This window comes from Polyodon spathula, chromosome 6 (assembly GCF_017654505.1).
Source record: "Polyodon spathula isolate WHYD16114869_AA chromosome 6, ASM1765450v1, whole genome shotgun sequence".
NCBI classification, from domain to species: domain Eukaryota; kingdom Metazoa; phylum Chordata; class Actinopteri; order Acipenseriformes; family Polyodontidae; genus Polyodon; species Polyodon spathula.
The window spans coordinates 66,161,863-66,181,700 of NC_054539.1; the positions used below are offsets into that span (position 1 = coordinate 66,161,863).

At 39.0% G+C, this 19,838-nt stretch overlaps 1 protein-coding gene across 1 annotated transcript in view; it reads left to right on the forward strand.

Moving 5' to 3' along the window:
- The window catches only part of LOC121316592 (protein Mpv17-like), a 64,966-nt gene that overhangs the window by 27,103 nt on the left and 18,025 nt on the right, over positions 1-19,838 (forward strand). The window contains exon 3 of the mRNA XM_041251637.1: positions 7,835-7,950. Coding sequence (XP_041107571.1) covers positions 7,835-7,950 — 116 coding nt within the window. The remainder of the gene's footprint in view (positions 1-7,834; positions 7,951-19,838) is intronic.

The window sequence follows — 19,838 nt, forward strand, 5'->3', positions numbered from 1 at the left end:
GCACTACAGGCTTTGGCTGCCCATGTTTCGGGGCCTTTTTTCAAAACATGGCCAACCCCGGAAATTCTCGTCATGCATCAGTCACTGGGGGATTGTGGGATGTTATTGTGTTTTGTTTTGAAGAAACTGGATGCAACACTGTGTTTAGGGAATTGCAGTCCGAGCAATGCAAGCTGAACTTCAAAGAACATTCATTGCAATTTTCATTCTAGCTACATAACAGCCTTCTCAAGACCCAGTTGAATGAACCCACCAAAAGACTGATGGAAAGTTAAAATGTAAAACCATATGTGACGGGGGTGCAACGGGCCGGAGCTGTGGTCGATCCTCCCGATTGCTGGTGCCATTGCGTAAAACGGGACGAGACCGGCGGAAAGGCAAAGGTCGAGCCGTCCAGGAACTGGAAAGATCACCTGCCCTGTCAGAACGCGGAAGTCCGCAGCCGCCGCGCTACCGTGTACGCTGATTGGGTACAGCCGAGGGGCCAAGGGCGGGGTCGGGCAGTATTTAAGGGACGGTACGATCCGCACTTGCTCTCTCAGTCGTGGGGTAACAGCAAAAGGAGACGTGCTGTTGAATTTACTTGCGTGTGTAAAGTGTGTTGTGTTTACAGAGACGGCTGTTCAACTTACTTCCCGGAAGAACGACCGGAGCCACGATACTAAACCCTCCCCTGGACCAGGAGCCCCCTAAAGGCCAGCGCAGGAGCACCAGCGAAATATTTGTCTTTATTTATAATTTATGCTTTAGTGTGTGCGCGGGACTTTTGTTAGTTTTACCTTCGGCCAGATAAATAAAGCCTCCTGAGTATTTTTGCCGGTCCCATCTCCACCACCACCACCTGACTCAGCCCACCAACCTCACACCATAATACATGGTAAAGATTCCTTCATAAACTACGCAGCTCCTGGCATGTAGGAATGTGTAAAACGTGGAGTATCCGCCTTTTACGTTTCTGGCCGAATGGTTTATCTGCCATGATCAAGCTCTTATGCAAAATGGCTACAGGAAAGCGAAAGCAACTTGTGCTTCAATGGGAAAACAAGTTGGAAATACTTTCACTTCTGTAAAAGGTAGTTACCAGGGATCAAATAGCACAAGATTTTGGAACTGGAAAGAGATCTGCCACTGTGTCAGCAGGATGGCCGGTGGGTGACATCAGACCAGAAAAACACAGGCACAAGTGCAAATGCGCTCTTTCTTTATTAAGCTAAATAAATTTTAAAACAAACACGCAAAACAAAACAAACACTGGAGAAAGCAAGTATCGTGCTGGTTTAAATCCAGCACGTGTAGCAATTGTCTTTTAGCTTACTTTCGTGGTAGATCTTTCTCTCGTTCCTTTTCTCCACTCTCACCAACTCTGGTCAGCAAAAGCTGCTGGTTTTTATAGTGGTAAACTGGTTATCAATTAACTCGTTTATGCCTCAACCACATTCTGCACAGGATTTGTAGTATGAGTGATCGACAGCAAATTTGTCAATACAGTGGCTTGCGAAAGTATTGACCCCCGTTGGCATTTTTCCTATTTTGTTGCCTTACAACCTGGAATTAAAATTGATTTTTATTTGGATTTCATGTAATGGACATACACAAAATAGTCCAAATTGGTGAAGTGAAATGAAAAAAATAACTTGTTTAAAAAAATTCTAAAAAATAAATAACGGAAAACTGGTGCATGCATATGTATTCACCTCCTTTGCTATTAAGCCTCTAAATAAGATTACCTATTACCTTCAGAAGTCACATAATTAGTTAAATAAAGTCCACCTGTGTGCAGTCTAAGTGTCACATGATCTGTCACATGATCTCAGTATATATACACCTGTTCTGAAAGGCCCCAGAGTCTGCAACACCATTAAGCAAGGGGCACCACCAAGCAAGCGGCACCATGAAGACCAAGAGCTCTCCAAACAGGTCAGGGACAAAGTTGCGGAGAAGTACAGATCAGGTTGCGTTATAAAAAAATATCCGAAACTTTGAACATCCCACAGAGCACCATTAAAGCCATTATTAAAAAATGGAAAGAATATGGCACCACAACAAACCTGGCAAGAGAGGGCCGCCCACCAAAACTCACAGACCAGGCAAGGAGGGCATTAATCAGAGAGGCAACAAAGAGACCAAAGATAACCCTGAAGGAGCTGCAGAGCTCCACAGCTGAGATTGGAGTATCTGTCCATAGGACCACTTTAAGCCATACACTCCACAGAGCTGGGCTTTACAGAAGAGTGGCCAGAAAAAAGCCATTGCTTAAAGAAAAAAATAAGCAAACACGTTTGGTGTTCGCCAAAAGGCATGTGGGAGACTCCCCAAACATATGAAAGAAGGTACTCTGGTCATACGAGACGAAAATTGAGCTTTTTGGCCATCAAGGAAAACACTATGTCTGGCGCAAACCCAACACCTCTCATCACCCCGAGAACACCATCCCCACAGTGAAGCATGGTGGTGGCAGCATCATGCCGTGGGGATGTTTTTCATCGTCAGGGACTGGGAAACTGGTCAGAATTGAAGGAATGATGGATGGCACTAAATACAGGGAAATTCTTGAGTGAAACCTGTTTCAGTCTTCCAGAGGTTTGAGACTGGGACGGAGGTTCACCTTCCAGCAGGACAATGACCCTAAGCATACTGCTAAAGCAACACTCGAGTGGTTTAAGGGGAAACATTTAAATGTTTTGGAATGGCCTAGTCAAAGCCCAGACCTCAATCCAATTGAGAATCTGTGGTATGACTTAAAGATTGCTGTACACCAGCAGAACCCATCCAACTTGAAGTAGCTGGAGCAGTTTTACCTTGAAGAATGGGCAAAAATCCCAGTGGCTAGATGTGCCAAGCTTATAGATACATACCCCAAGAGACTTGCAGCTGTAATTGCTGCAAAAGGTGGCTCTACAAAGTATTGACTTTGGAGGGGTGAATACTTATGCACGCTCAAATTTTCTGTTTTTTTGTCTTATTTCTTGTTTGTTTCACATTAAAAAATATTTTGCATCTTCAAAGTGGTAGGCATGTTGTGTAAATGAAATGATACAAACCCCCAAAAAATCCATTTTAATTCCAGGTTGTAAGGCAACAAAATAGGAAAAATGCCAAGGGGGGTCAATACTTTCGCAAGCCACTGTAACTCATTAGCTGCCGACCACACATTCTCATAAGCTGTAGTCTGGCAGAGACAAAAAGCAAACATTGTCTCTGCCAAACTACATTAAACTATAAAAATAAACAAAATACATTTCAATAATATCAATAGTAATAATAATAAATACACAAATAATACATATACATAGGGGTGTATAATGGTATTTAACACAGGATTTATTTACCTGACTTTTTACTTATCTGCCCTTACTCTGGCCCCACCACAGTCATTTACAAGACAGACTACTGTTTAGGGCTGTCAATTAATTGCAGTTAACTTCTGCTAGTAACGCGTTAATTTTTTCGGCGATTAATTTTTTTAACGCACGTTAATCTCACTCCTCTGTCTTGACCCTCTTAGCATACCATAATTCATTTCCTGCAGCACTTTACTTGACATTAATTTTATGGTTCATTTTACTTGAAATTGCCATATCATGCATACATTAACTATGATTGATTGATGCAGCTTGTTTGAGTTAAAAATACAAGAGCACTCAACTTACAATACATTACAGTGTTTACTTTGAGAAGCTACTATTTTGTATTGCCAGGTGTTTTTTTTATATATATATATATATATATATAGTTTTCCTGATGCAGCAGAAAGGTGTTTGATGGATGTAATGTTACAAATGACCCCTGCTTACCTCTTAAGTGACACTGGTGGCAATAGATTTATGTCTGAAGATGGTGGATATATAACATTTATTATATGCATTTCCATTAATTACTATGTAAATGTTTTTTTTACTCAGCTGTGCTTAGTTATACTGTATTGTGGATATGGATAATTAAACCCTTATACTTTCAGATTGTTTGTAGGAATAATTACACAATTATATGTTTAAATGAATACAAAGGAAATATTTTGGTATTAAAAAAAGATCCACATGAAAGTGCATCATATTTGAAAGTCATACTATTTATAAAAAAAAAAAAAATGATAGAGCATATGTTTCTGTACTTAATAGCATGGTTCCATTTCTTTGGGGTCAGTGTTGTTTTTCCATATTCAGTTAATTAACACGTGACTTGAAATCTAAGACTGTTTTGGGTGGAAAGAATCCTCAAGGCTGATTTTCTGAAGTAAGTTAAGTGAGCTACTTGGTACTGAGCTGAACACTGAAGCCTCTGAACACGGATGTGCTTCCCCACCAAACTATAAAAACATTTTCAGTGTATTAAAACGTTAGCGACAAACTGTTTTGCAAACCGTTTTAGCCAGTTACATTTGGGTGATTTGAAGCTTTTAACCTCATCTCCCAGATGGGTCAGAATCCGTAACTGCAGTGCATCACACTGTTACATATACTACATGTCATGGGTGTGATTGGTTACTCACTGTGTACTGGTCCTGTCAGACCTGGTGTTGCAAATCCACAGAAACAAGCACCCCAAGCAGTGCTGACCTTGAACAAACCCCACATTGTCACTATATAAAATGACCATCTGCTGCCTCCCTCGTTACACTCCATTCTAGCTGTCTTTTTCTGTTGGTTCGTTTTACTTGAAACCCCCAAAGCATGCATACATTACCTATGATTGATTGATGCAGCTAGTTTGTGTGATGTGGAGCCCTGTCCCTCCTAGGAAGTAACCTGAGACCACCTCTTCTTTCTCATGTGTGCTTTTTACAGCTTTTTACAGTGTTGTTTAGACATTATTTTAAGTCTTGTTGATATAACACTGGCAAACCAGGAGTGAAAGGTGAGAGCACATTTTTACATTGATGGATACTTTGGTTTTAGCAATTTTAAAGTATACCCTTCGATTTCATTCTCTAATTTTGTGGGACCTAACGTCTTACAATGCTAGCCCAGCAGGTAGCACAGGTACATCTGAGCTACAAGATTAAAAGTTGAAATCCTGCCAGGGAACTGTCACTTACTGTATAGAAGCCTATGGGAATCATGGAAGTGTTGTTGGAGAATAGTCTGTCTTATCAAATTCAAACTTCAATGTGCTGCCAGTTTTGAGGAACACATCCATTTTGCCATCAATGAATCTGTCTTTATCTAGTATGTACATGTATTAAGACATATGTATGACATTTTAAAACAAGAACTGTAAAGACATTTTGGCCATATAACTTGACAACTCGGGCTGTCAATTCATCGCAGTTAACTTCAGCGATTAACACATTAAATCTTTTGGAGATTAATTGTTTTAACGTGCGTTAATCGCATTGCTGTGTCTTGAGTCTTTTGGCACACCATACTTCAATCCCGGCCGCAGCCACATTGGATTGAGTGTCTGAGTGCAGTTACTGTTTAAATAGAAAGTTAGTCATTGAACCACGTAATGGAGTAAAGCACTAAAAATGAATGGGAGGTTTATTTATTTTTTAAAATCATTCTGAACAGAAAAACGCTTATACTTCGTTTCCATTGTCAAGCCAACTCGAGTTGAGGCGCAACGCGAGTTGACACAAAAAATAGCGTTTCCTGAGTTTCTCGAGTCATTACGTGAGCTGGACAAGTCTCACTCATGTTATCACAAGAGATGGCCAGATAGTAACCAGGTAACCAGATTACTGTGTCATCCTTATTGACATTGTAACATTGTTATCACCAAACACGGCAATGGATACTTCTCCAGAAAATTCACTGCTGGCTGTCTTGTGATATTGGACGCTGTCCTAAAATCACATCTAATCTATCATAATAGCAGAATATTTTGAGATCCTTTCCGCTTTTGTTATTGTGGTCCTTGATTTTTTCCCATACATTGGAGCTCATTTCTACTCACACTCATAGCAAGTAGAATTTGACTTATATTTTGAAACAGTTTTTAATTTTGAAAAGATTTTTGAAGCTGACTTTGAATGACCTGATCCAGCCTGCATAGTGAAATAGTATCAAAGAACTCAGCTACGCGCCCGAATTGGAGGCCAACTTGAGTTTTACAAAAACATGGTAACGTAGCATTGGGGAGCAATTGGAGCGTGTACGTGAGTTGTCTTGACTATGGAAACGAAGTGATACTTGTCTACTGTCAAAGTGAGTTCCAGCCACCAGCGTTTTGAACACGCCTTCACTTCTCAAAATATGCTAGCAGCTTTTTGCTACACACAACAACAATAAAATAAAAAAAAAAAAACTATACCCACCAGTTTCAACAGAAATTCAGGATCACTGCAAGCCTGTGAATCAAGCTAAGTATGATAATAAGACTTTTTTTTTTTTTACTTAGTATGTAAACCCTACCCATTTTTCTTGTTAGTTTACAGTTTTTGGATATGATGAAAAGAAAATTGGCCCTAGTAAATTTTTGTGACAGTCTCAGTGGGTACAATAATAGCATAAGAATAATAGCGTCAGTAGTAAAAGAAATTTACATTAGGTGGATGTAGTAATTGTTTCAATTTAATATGCGATTAAAACCAAAATGAACTAAGATTTTCTTTTTTTAATTGCGAGATAATCACGATTTTTTTTTTTTTTTTTTTATCGCTTGATAGCTGTTTTTATATGTGCCTTACTTAGGGATGTGCGATTTCCCAATACATGTTTCCCAATACATTTGGCAAAAACGCACCTCCTGCTGCCCAATAAAATATCAGTGTGGCATTTCATTCTTCAGACTAATGCCCATATATACTACCAACAAATGTAAACTACACGCTTCAAAAATTAACACTTTTCAAACTTGAATTTTTCCAAAACACAATTAACAACCAGAGTCAAGTATTTCAAGGGAGAACTCTTTATACAATGAAATTAACAGATACATGAATTTTATTTTGTGCAGGACATCCGTAACACGCATCAGAACACAAGATCCATGGAAATCCAAATGCTTGGTATCTGGAGATCAATTCTTCATACAGTTTGAAATTGGTATCTGTTAATGTTTCAATATCGAGTATGGGCTCCTCTGGCGTTGGTGGAATCTCTACATCGATGGGGTGTGATTCTAAACAGGGCTCTCCAGGCTCAAATTCACGCATTAGTGCCATTGGTGGACAGATGGAATCTTTATTCAGTGATTGCTGCCAGTTCTAGTTATCGAGGCAGTAATCAGAAGTCTCTTCAGTGGCTGTAGCTGGTCTTCTTGACCTCAAACCAGTCACTAAAACCAGGTTTAGTCACTTTTGGTGACTCCATTTGCTGACCATGTGCTGGCAACTCTTCAGTGCCATATTCTGTAGATGTCAGCTCCAAGAACTTGTCCACAACAAAAAAAAATAATGTTTACTATTTTTTTTTTTTCTTTTTTTTTTTTTTCTTTTTTTTTTTTAGTGCCCATGCCATGTTTTTATTGTATTGAAACTGATAGTATCATTCTTTTGTTGCAGTCGGCATGAACAGGGTGGCATTTAAAAACATGTTTATGTTGTTGAAACTCCTGTGAACAAAAAGGATCTCTGTGTTTTCATATCTCTGTCGCTTTGTCATTTATTTATTTGGCATTTATACATATTGTTTTTTTAACATGTGTTGGTTTCTACTTATGAGGCATTCTAGTTATTACATACTAAGAAGTACTACATTAAGAAATACAGTACTTAAAATTAAATGATTAACACTTTGACTGGAGGTTTTGACTGAAGTCATTGAAAAAGACTTCCAGTTGCAATGCCTGTCATTGAACTTTACATTGTAGTTATTAAACCCTATTTTCAGCCCTGGAGTTTATAGTGCTGTAACTCTGTATTTACTGTAAATATATGGTGTTGTTGTTTCAGGTACTCTGGTAGGTGTTGGGGATGTTATTTCCCAGCAGCTGGTGGAAAGGAAAGGCTTCGCCAATCACAGTGTGAAAAGGACAGTGAAGATGATGGGCATTGGAGTCTTCTTTGTGGTAAGTGGGAAAGTCATCTTCTTCAGCATATCCATTACACCATGAGTGGAGAAAATTCTGTTCATCTATATAAATATATATTTGTTAATGAAGGACTGTATTTTTATGTGTGGTTATCAGGGATGTGCATTTTGGTACATTTTTATGAATGTTTAAATGCTGTGCAGGTGTCAGTGTTTAAACCATATCTACACACACACACACACACACACACCTAAACCATAATAATACACACACACAGGGTATTTTTTGACTAATATTTTCTTACTATAGCCAAAAAAAAGCCAAAAAAACCCTAAATAAGCAAATAGTGTTTTAACATCGCAAAGACTTCTAATTAAAATTGTCATTGGAGGTAGATCTATATACATATTCAACACATTTTCGGATTGTATAATGTTTTTAGAATAGTTTGTTGCTTAAAGTTTTTTTTTATAATTTGTAAGTAACTTTAATACTTTCTGGAAAAGGGAGTTAACACGGATAAAATGGCACATTGTAAAGAACGCTGTGACTGATATTAAAAGTTCTGCCTTAGAGATTTAAAAGTTTGCGGTATTTGATAGTAGGGGTGGGATTTTCAAGAAATATATTACTCGAGTACTTGAGCATTACAATTTCCGAGTACAAGAATCTAACGCCACTCTCCTCTACATACTAGTGTACATAAACCTCCCAAACACTGCTACAATTCCTATTTTTAAATGCCAATCTAACACACATTCAAGTATATTAATAATTAATATAATGTTTACCTCCTTGTGCAGTTTATTGTACATGGTTAAGTATTACTAAATAACGCAATGTATTCACACAAGCTAAATTGTTAAAGAGATGCCTGGCCTACCTGTTTGAAGTGTGTCTCAGGGGTCCTTTACTGTAGTGCAGTAGTTCCAATATACAAACAGACATTGTACTAAACATAAACGGCTGTTCGGTCCAAAATAAAAAGAACAATTTCAAGTGAACAAAGCCTTGTGCCTGTGGGAAGATTGGGGAAATGGGTCCACGACTCTGTGGTAATCTCAACTTTTTCTCCCTTTTGAAAGTTTTGTATGAACAGCTGCAGCACACAGCCTTGCTGTTACTGGTTTACACCTAAGCACAGTATGGCTCAAGAAATTTAATCACATCTCGAAATCCATCACCCTCTACAAAGTGAAGTCTGGAAATTCAGTGGCCGTGTGTCTTAAAAGCAAACCGTTATACAATAAAATCCACTTAGAAAAAAAAATACAATAATAATAATAATAATAATAATAATAATAATAATAATAATAATTTGCCAAATGGAATCTAGGTGAATGGTACAATCCAAAGAATGACATTTTGTGAGATTTATTATAATATTTTGGGAAGTTATTATTACCATTATACTACAGGTTTCATTGTCTTTTCCTATATGTAGTGACTTTCGAGCTCTGTAAACATGACTACTACTCAAACATACTTAAATATTTTAAAACAGACATGTAGTGGACAAAAAATATATTTTGCAATTGATGATTACTGGGATAATCTTAGTGCTGGGATGAACACAAGATTTTCATGTTCGTTCAGTAATTTAAAATATTTGTTTGGATATTTGTTTGTTTTTAAAAAGTAATAAAAGCCCCTGTGTGTGTGCCTTTATTTTACAGCAAGACGTTACGATGTGTAACATGTTAAAGTAGAAAAATGTCCCAGGAGTAAAGAGTTCATTGTGTAGGCCTTACTTTACCCCACTGATTTAACCACAAAACAAAGGATGCCAAATTGCAGTTCAAGTTAAACTTTGTTTTGTTTATTCCCGAAATAAATAGTACATAAAGTTCACAGCGCATTTTATTTGTTTTTTTTTTTTTACTTTTTTTCATTCCTTGCCATTGTCGCTTCTTCACAGGAAACAGTGGCCATAGACATGTTTTCATAAAGTAATAACGTGCGGATTACTTGTGCCTTTTTTTTAGCTTAACAAGCAAATAAAAACTGAAATTTAACTTTAAACACTTCAAATAAAACAAACGGCATTGTAAAATGAAGGGGGGGAAAAACTCACCATTTTGGTTCTCGTTTATTATATTCCACATAACAGAAAGTCGCAACAAAATATAAAATCTATATAAAAATCACTACACAACATTTCCAGCAAGTTGGGCACTGTGTAAGCGACGCATTTCAGAATGACTTGCATGACTTTTTCTGTCCCATGAGATTCTGACTCTAAAACAGCACAACGTGTTTTTGACCCAGACAGCCTTCCATAGAGATCATAATGCATGCGTGCGTATAATGTGGTTTGCTTTTGTTCATTTGGTTTGTTCAATTGCCATTTTTTAAAGTGAAAGGTTTTTTTGTCATTTCCAGCGAATGTTAACATCTGATTTTTGTATCTGAATACATGTCAAAAATGTTTTGTTCCAATATTCGGATATTTGTCCCGGCACAAGATAATCTTACATCAACTTCAAAAGGGTTGCATTCACGATTCGCACACACTGTCTTTCTCACAGGGGATAACATGCTCACACTCCATAGCAAATGTTGTCATTTTCACTGCCATCAGTAGCTCCATCCACAGTCATTTCAAATGGTGAAGCATTGTACTTTTGTTTTTGTGGTACGCCAATTTTGTTTAGCATGATTTACATCGTTTTCTCGTCCAGTTCCTCAAAATACTTCCAAACGTTGCTTTTCCTTATTCCTTTTTTAGAGATGCCATTTTATTTAAAAATATAACAAACATCAGAAAAAAATGCTTTTCATTAACTCATTTACCACGTGGACTGGATACCGTGCCACGCCTATTATGGCATGAACACAGAGTGAGCCACTGAAGCCAGATCGACGGAGGATAACACCCACCCCAGTGTCAATCTTTCTGTTGCACCTGTAACCCAGTTGCAATTTAGATGCATAGAAAATCACGCAGTTAGATGAAGTAATGAACAAGTTAACAGAAAGTTCAGCCTTTAATTGATACGCTGACTGGAGATGAGAGGGGTCATTATCGAGAGAAGTGTTAGACGATCGTCCTGACAAACTTTTCAGCTCTGAAAAAGTTGCATACAAAGATTTTCCCCTAGAAGAAGAATCTTTAAACCGAAGATTTGTTTTCAATTGATCCTTTCAAGAGCCCTGGTCGGGTTTTTTTTTGGAGTTTGAAATTTCCTGTAAGGAATGATGCGACAACTTTTTTGAAGATCTACTGAATAATGAGGAATCTACGATCCCTACTTAGGATTCTTTTCTTTTTCTTGGACTTTCTACATATACATAAACTAAGGACATTGTTATCAACTAAATACACTTACTGCCAAATCTGTGTGATTCATGTCAAGTCAAGGAAAATTCAAATTTTTTTTACAGGGTGCACCATTCTGTCTTAATAAATGTATGCCGGCTGTTTGAAGTAAAACCACATTGAGTGTCTTTATTATATATATATATATATATATATATATATATATATATATATATATATATATATATATATATATATATATATATATATTTATACCCTAATATATTATATTCTATAGAATATATACAGGGGGTATTCTATACATGTTACATGTCCGTCTGGTAATGGCTTACCTACAGATCTGTGCCACTTTCAAATGGAAGATTTCCTTCCCTTAAAGACTTACGATTATATCAAATAATACCTTTACCTTCTAAAGACCCGAATCCTGAAAATTGTATAGCAAAGCTGCTCAGTGAGCCTAACGTAGTCATGGTCCTGACCCTGAGGGCACAAAAGGGCTGAGCTCACAGATCTGTGCCATTTTTTCTTTCAAAACTGACCTGATTGGAGAGCTTTGTTCAGATGAGTACTTGTTGCTTATATCTGTATATATTCACATTTATTGTGTTTTTACTCAAATTATATGTGATATTAAACTAATTGCTGTAATAGTTTTTAAGAATTATGTGTATTTGTGCACACTACAGTTTGTTGCTTGTTACGTCCCGTTGCGGCCTTGTGCCTCGCATGAAGCCAGTGGCTCGAGTCGCTCCTTCCCAGGGATACAGCAACATAAGTTGGCTGCTCTCCCACCAGGCTGCATAGCTGTTTTCTGTTAGAGAAAATATTTTCTCTTGTGTGTTCTTCTGTTTTACAGGCCTGTCTGCAACGTGGTGCTGAGCACACATACAACAAGAGCAGCTGTTGGGCTCATCAGCACTGTGTAGGACCGAGATACTCACTTCGGTTGTTGTTGCTTGCAATCCCAAAACAGTATCATGATGCTTTTTTCGTGACCTGCTTTTAGCATCATTGTTGCAAAGGCTGTTTGTCTAACAAGCAGGCTTCCCTCAATCTCATGTGTGGTACTGACTGAGTAGCTTTTACAGGTGGGCATCCGTGTATGTTGCCACCCACGGTGACTGCGAAACAGTGGATCGGTACTGAGGTCATCGACCTGGTACCGGCCCGGTGCAACAGTCGCCTGCTTCCCAAGCAGCCACATCTAGTACGTAAACCAGTGGCGGACTGGCGCCCCAGGCCCCAGCAGCCACAAAGAGCGGCATAGCCAACTGCGCCCGCTGCCAGAGGTGATGTTTGGAATCGGCCAGTGGCTGCTCACTGCGGAGGCTTTAATAGGCTCTGCCGCCCTGCCAAAGACAGAAACCGCAGGCTAAGCAGCAGCTCTAGGAATTTGCTGCAACAGGCCCAGGGCCCCTTCTCAGGGAGCCATCTGGAATATTGACGTCAGTGCACCACAGACGTCTGGGTGCTTACTGTCATTCAAACTGGCTATTCACTGTAGTTCAAACTTCCTTTCGGGGCATTACAACATTAGACGCAGACCCATAGGACGCAGCTGTGGTGTCCTTTAACAAACAACAAATAAACAAAACACTAAACAGACATGACAAAACATGTTAACAAAATAATAGGCACAAGGGACAAAACAAAAGGTCTATACAAAAAACTCACAAACTTAAACACACAGGACTCAGAAACAGCAACATGAAAAACCTTCACCGACATGAACTCCAACACTAATTCTCTCTAACACCTGTGATAACTCTATTATTTAATCACTTACTCAATTTACAGCTCCAGCCACATTCCCTCGTGTTTTTGCATGATTTTAACTCCCTCCCTGCCACCCAATATTCCCCACACACACATGCCCTTGCCTTTGCAGGGCTTTCACCCTGCCACCGCTGGAAATCATATTTCCTTTCAAACTGATACCAAGGGGGGTGATGTGACAGAACCAGTATAAAGGTGCTGAAATGTTGACATATCTGTGTTGTGGTATACTAGTTCATAATATGCTGTGCTGAATCAAACGTTGGAAGGGAATCAACAAACCCAGCGCTTGCTGTACTTCCACCCAAGTGGCTAGTTGGGTAAAAAAAGATCTTGAGATTAAGTAGCTAAAGCGAGAGGATAGCAGTGGAAAGCTCTGACATAAATGTGAATGGAAAGAAGCACAAAGGAACCAAAAATAAAACAGTTGAGAAAAACAAAAGATTCGTAATATGATATTAGCAACATCTTACTGACTGATTTTTGTAAAATGTTTTAAACCCACATAAGATCTAGCAGTGATGGGCTTCACCACTGTTAATGTATGTACATTACACATACACAGGTGGCGTAAAACAATTCCTTTCTAGTTTTCTCCCTCGCTTGCTTGGCATTCACTGAAGCAGTCCACGTTGTCCATTCTTCATTGTTGGTGGTAGAAGTGATCTCCAATGACATTAATTTAGGCAGATTAATGCCTACAAATGCAACATGTAAGAATTCATGAAACAAGTCTTAGACTTTGCATCTTTTTGTAAGGATAAAACACACTTTTGTGGCAGATCTTATTGTGATCAATACAAATAGTCAAAACAGACTAGTGGAAGCAATCAGCAGCACACAATGCAACGGAATGCCTGTTGTAGCAACTGTGATGCTTTTGTACTGTGCTGTAAACAAAAGTTATTGTGTTATGGGACCAGCCACCCCTAATAAAGACCCTGTGTTAAACCGTGTCCATATTGGCTTGTCAGGATTTAATTATTCTTACTTAAAGTTTATATCTCCAACTAACCAACCAGTGACCCCATACAGGATACAGTATTTGATAGAGCAAACCAGTTCTTGTTTAAATAGCCATTTCTATGTTTCTACTGTATCTCCAACTTCCAACCAGTGGCCCTATATAATTGAACAAAGCAAACCATCATTATGCTTTTGGTGTGTGGCTATTTCTCCAGGGTTCCGGAATGGCCTGCACTCTTTTCCTAATGCAGAATGTTATTTCATGGTCACACCACTGTTAGGAAAATCAATAGACTGATGATTTAGATACGATGCTGGAATTTCTTCTACTCTAGTTATCAATATTGTGACAAAATCTGCAGGTGGCAGTGCAGCGAACCCTATTAATAGCAGTGGAAAAAATACGCCTGGAGCACCACATGTTGAGCTTGTTCTGGGCAGCTCCTTTACTAAAGCATGTCTTATACAGTTACTCTGTTTCCCTTAAATACATTAATTTACGATTTCCAATTAGTCTCATATCAACACAGTTATTTGAGTAAAATCTTAATAATATCATTATTTAGGTTATAGTGGTTTTCAAGGGGAAGATAGATCCACATATATCTTTTTCTCTCTTGCCATAAATAAATCTTACTTGAGTTTATGGTCTGTGTAACAGAGACATGGTTTTGTTTTGGCCGTTGCGCCTAAATTGTTTTTGTAATTTATGTTTTTATTTTTTATGAGATGTCTTGACCAAGTCTCCCTTGAACAGGAGATTGTAATCTCAGTAGGACTTTCCTGGTTAAATAAAGGTTTAATAATAATAATAATAATAATAATAATAATAATAATAATAATAATAATCCTATATTCTACTGTCAGGTGTCCTTCACTAACTTTCTTGGATGTTATAGATCCCTGGAATCCAGCAGTGATCTGCTGAGAACTGTCTGTAAGTAAGTGGTTTCAATCTCATCAATCTACTCTTTTTAAGATTTTTCCAATGTGTTTGTGTCTGTATTTTATTGTAAAAATATTCTCAACATAAACAGCATATAAAGACCTCTTTGTGTGTGAGATGGGTAAAGACTTTTCACGTTTATAAGAGTAAGACATGGAAACAGTCTTTGGAGTAGATTACTTAGAAAATGTACAGAATCGTATGAAAAGCAAACAAAAGATTCCTTTAATTGGCGTACATATCTGTGCCCTGAACAACAGTGCTTGCTATTATGAGTGACATCTGTCAGTTTCAAGAAAACAACTAGATTGGCAGCTGAAGTTACAACTTTTGACAACTCTGTCACCAGTTGTCAAAAAAAAAAAAAAAAAAAAAAATCTGGTTATCATTCAAATTATTTATATTGAAAAGTATATTACAAAATCAGAACTCACTGATAGCAACTGCATTTAAAATGTGAACTGGTAATGTACAAATTATAATGCTGAACGATAAAACAACAAAAAAAAAAGCCTTTCTAGTTTTAGCATTAAAAGTGTGGTTAAAATGTCCAATATGATTCTGATTTCCCATTTCCCGAGAAAGCTTACGTAACTTAGGATCCCCGTGCTTGTCGCTCAAAGACTGCATTTTGAACTTATCTAACAAATATGAGAAAGAACCTCCAGTGCTTAAAGGACATAAATACAGCATTCATAAAGGGAACACACAAATCATACTTTCTGAATAACAGTCGTGCGTTTCATAAGGTAGGCACCAATGAGAGATTTATATCCTACAACGAGCAGTATGGAAATAAATATATAAAATATAGTGAACAGCCATGGATGTACGAAGGTAATAAGTCAGCGAGATGTAACATCCCTCCCTGTAATTTCATGATACTATGTTTGTCACATTGATGATAATGTGCTTCACTTTTTAGCTTTTAAAAGTCTCTACATTCAACATCATCCATACAGTATGGAACAATGTCGAGTGAAAATGCAGTGGGATATTTATTTGCTTGTTCTGCATACTGTTGGTGTCCTTACACATTTAAAGAAACACATTTATTTTGACTATTAGGCAGTGATTTTAGCACAAGGTTTTTTGCGTTGTTGCTACACTTAATTTGCATCAAAATACCCACGTAGTCCACTGCTATAAATAAAATTAATTTACATTTAAGTGTTGTTATATGGAAGGAATCAGTGTTTAATAAACTATAGTATATAGTATGCCTTATGTTAAATATTCTAAAATGTACATAATATTATTTAACTGGCCCATGTGTCAGTATGTCACACACAGCATGGTGAACATGAGTCTTCACCAAACTTATTTTTTATTGTACCCTCCTAGTCTCCTGTAGAAGCTTTAGTACACGTCACTACAACCGTGCAGTTATTACAGGGTTACAAGGACCCTCTGTACTGTATGTGCCAGCACTGGCTTTAACTGTAGTTCTACTTAGACACCAACATGTTTATTGGAGGATCCAAATCCCATGTTTGAACACTGACAATATTTACAGTAACAGACTCTAAGGAATCTAGCTGTAGATTTAGTGATCTGTTTAAATGGTTTTAGAAATTTTTATATTTTCTATTCCATTTAGTATGCAAGTAGTACAGCAGGCACCAAGTTAAAACTCCTGAGCAGTGAATGAACAATTAATTTAAGAGGCAATAAATATGTTCCTGCTGTAGAACTGAGTGTTCATGCTATGCACTGCATGTCTTTTCTTTTCTTATAAGGAAATCACTCCTGATTTAAGTTAGACTGGTTAAAGTGATTAAATGTTTACTGCTTCTTGTTCCACCAACTAACCTCTTAATGAGCAGTTAAATGTAATGGCAGTTTTTTCAGTAGTACTTGTAGTTTGTGTTTACTCATAACCCAGAAAAAAAACAAAAGTTATATTCCTGATTTACAATACACAAGCACACTGGTCTTTGAAAAAGGCCATATGAACTAGGTAGCTAATAAACTTGAACAATTTGTGCTTTAAAAGCTGTACTAAAATATCACCCACGTATAAATGTGTTTCCTCTAAACCAGTGGTTCCCAGGTGGTCCGCATCAGCTCCTAAAATTCGGTTACGCAGTTGTGCTACTGCAATATGTATTACTAACCAACACAACAAGCAGCTTTAACTACATTATACATAGTAAGATATGCTTGCTGTCTGTACTTTCCCCCGTTATCTGTTTTCTTTTATTACGGGTGTATTCAACAATTAATATATATTACAGCTCCTTTTGATGCAAAACCAAGCATCGCCTTGAAAGCCGCCATTAACTGAAACGTAATTCTCCAATAATTGAGTTTTTCAAGTTGCTTCCCATCCACCTTGTCTTCGTATTCCAGTGTGTTTTTTATATGGACATCGAGGGAAGTTGGCGACTCAGTGAGTGCAGTAAGTTGCATTAGAAATGTTGCGCGGACCAGCACTGGTGTTTACATTTACTGGATCCGAGGACAGCCCAAACCCCAGTGCATTATTTGTCACAAAAACAAATTTTAAACAAAAGAAACCGGAACTTCAGCAGCTTTCAGTGTGCAAAATGACAATATTCTTTGATGACCCGGTAGCGAAGATTCAAGCGCAGGATCTCGTTAAGTTAGGTACATTATAGAAATACTTTCTACGTGTACTTATACATATAAACCCACAAATTGTTTCAAAATGCTGTTCTGAAAAAAATGAATAGCATGTGGTCCGTGGGGAAAAATCCAAACACCAAGGTGGTCCCTACATTGAAAAAGGTTGGGAACCTGTGGGCTAAACTGTTATCAGAATACCAAAAAAAATTAAAAATAGAGATGCTTTATTGTTCATTTGTTAATATTTTATGTTTTGCTTCTTTGAATTACAGGCAAGGTTTCATATAATAATAATAATAATAATAATAATAATAATAATATAATAATAATAATAATAATAATAATAATAATCTTTATTTTTATATAGCACCTTTCATAGTGGACCAACATCACAAAGTGCTTTACAAGACTAGGGTGTGTATCAGTTGCAGAGTTCAAGAAAGGCGGAGCACAAGGAGGTTAAGTGACTTGGTCAGGGTGACACAGTGAGTCAGTAGCTTAGCTGGGATTTGACCCGGGGGCCTCCTGGTTACAAGCTTGTTTCTTTAACCACAAATTGTGTGTTGGGTTAGGGAGTTCTATCGTAATTTTAAAAGTTAATAAATATATAATGACGTGTTACAGACATGGTGTACATGTATAATAACTAACAATTACAAACGCCAATGGCACTTGAAACATATGTATTTATAGCCTACAATCGTACATAATAAAATGCATACAAAAGTAGATGTCATCGTAAGAAAATAAATTCCAACCAATATACATAGATGGCTTAAAAAGCTACTTGGTACAGATCTGTTGATGAGTATGTAACAAATCTCAAAAAAGCATGTGGCAGAGCACAGCTCTGCTCTTTAGAAATTTGCAGGGATGGGGTTAAATTCCCCTACCTGCCTTGGTTCATTGTGTTCAGGTGGCTGGGGTTGATTAGATGATTAGTTTAATTACCGATCAATCAGCGCCCAGCCACCTGACGTAAAAGGAGGCCTCTGCTTTTCATTTGGGGGGGGGGGGGGGGGGGGGGGGGGGGGGCTGAGAAAGCAGGTTGGTGTTTTGGTGTTTGTGATTTTTGAATGTTTTGAATCCAGTGAAGGCATTGCCCAGCCTGGAAACCTTTATTTTTGTGAGTGTATTTTTGCTTTATTTTGTTTATTTTGTGTTTAAATTGCTTTGTTTTGGCCCTTGTGCCCTTTCATTTTTGTGTTTATAATAAAATAGTTATTTTTTTGAACTCCAGACTGTCTCTGGGCCTCTATCCACTCACCAGCCTGCCACATTTGGTGTCAGAGTGGGATAGCGCCACCTAGAGGCTCAGAGCAGTATTTTGATTTATTTATTTATTAATAAAATAAAAATAAAAAAATTTAACATGGGAAAGAAGAGCAGACAGCCGCAAAGGCAGGACAAGCAGCAGCTGAAGAAATGTAAGCTGCTGCAGCCACCTCTGGAGGACCCGGCCAGCCTCTTCCCCTGGTGTTCCTGGTGCGGGAAGGAGGACCATCGTTGGCGGTCCTGCCCAGATGTGCCACCGGCAAACTGGTGTGGCCGGTGTGAGGAGGACGGCCACAACTGGGCAGGATGCCCCTACAACCAGGCCCAGGAGGAGGTGCAGTGTTCACCCCGGGCATTAGGGGCCACCCCACTACCTCCAGCACCACCACCTTCACCACCGTCCCAGGAGATCTGGGACTGGTTGATGCACCCTGAGGCAGACCTCGTCCACGATCTCCCTATAGTTATCAACACACTGTGGCGTCGAGATGGGGAGAGGTGGGAACAATGGAAGGAACAACACCACCCGGCGTCCTTCCCAGAGGTTGCCCTCATGGTGGTTAATTACCTGGCGGTAGACATGGGAGATGCCCCGGTCACTCCAATAAACAGGGGTGAGCCGTCGCTCCCAGAGCCAGAGAGGGGTGAGGAGCTGCCGTCGCTCCCAGAGCCAGAGAGGGGTGAGGAGCTGCCGTCGCTCCCAGAGCCAGAGAGGGGTGAGGAGCTGCCGTCGCTCCCAGAGCCAGAGAGGGAGGAGGAGCTGCCGTCGCTCCCAGAGCCAGAGAGGGAGGAGGAGCTGCCGTCGCTCCCAGAGCCAGAGAGGGAGGAGGAGCTGCCGTCGCTCCCAGAGCCAGAGAGGGGTGAGCCGAGCTTCCCGCTCCCAGAGCCAGAGAGGGGTGAGGAGCTGCCGTCGCTCCCAGAGCCAGAGAGGGAGGAGGAGCTGCCGTCGCTCCCAGAGCCAGAGAGGGGTGAGGAGCTGCCGTCGTCCCCAGAGCCAGAGAGGGGTGAGGAGCTGCCGTCGCTCCCAGAGCCAGAGAGGGGTGAGGAGCTGCCGTCGCTCCCAGAGCCAGAGAGGGGTGAGGAGCTGCC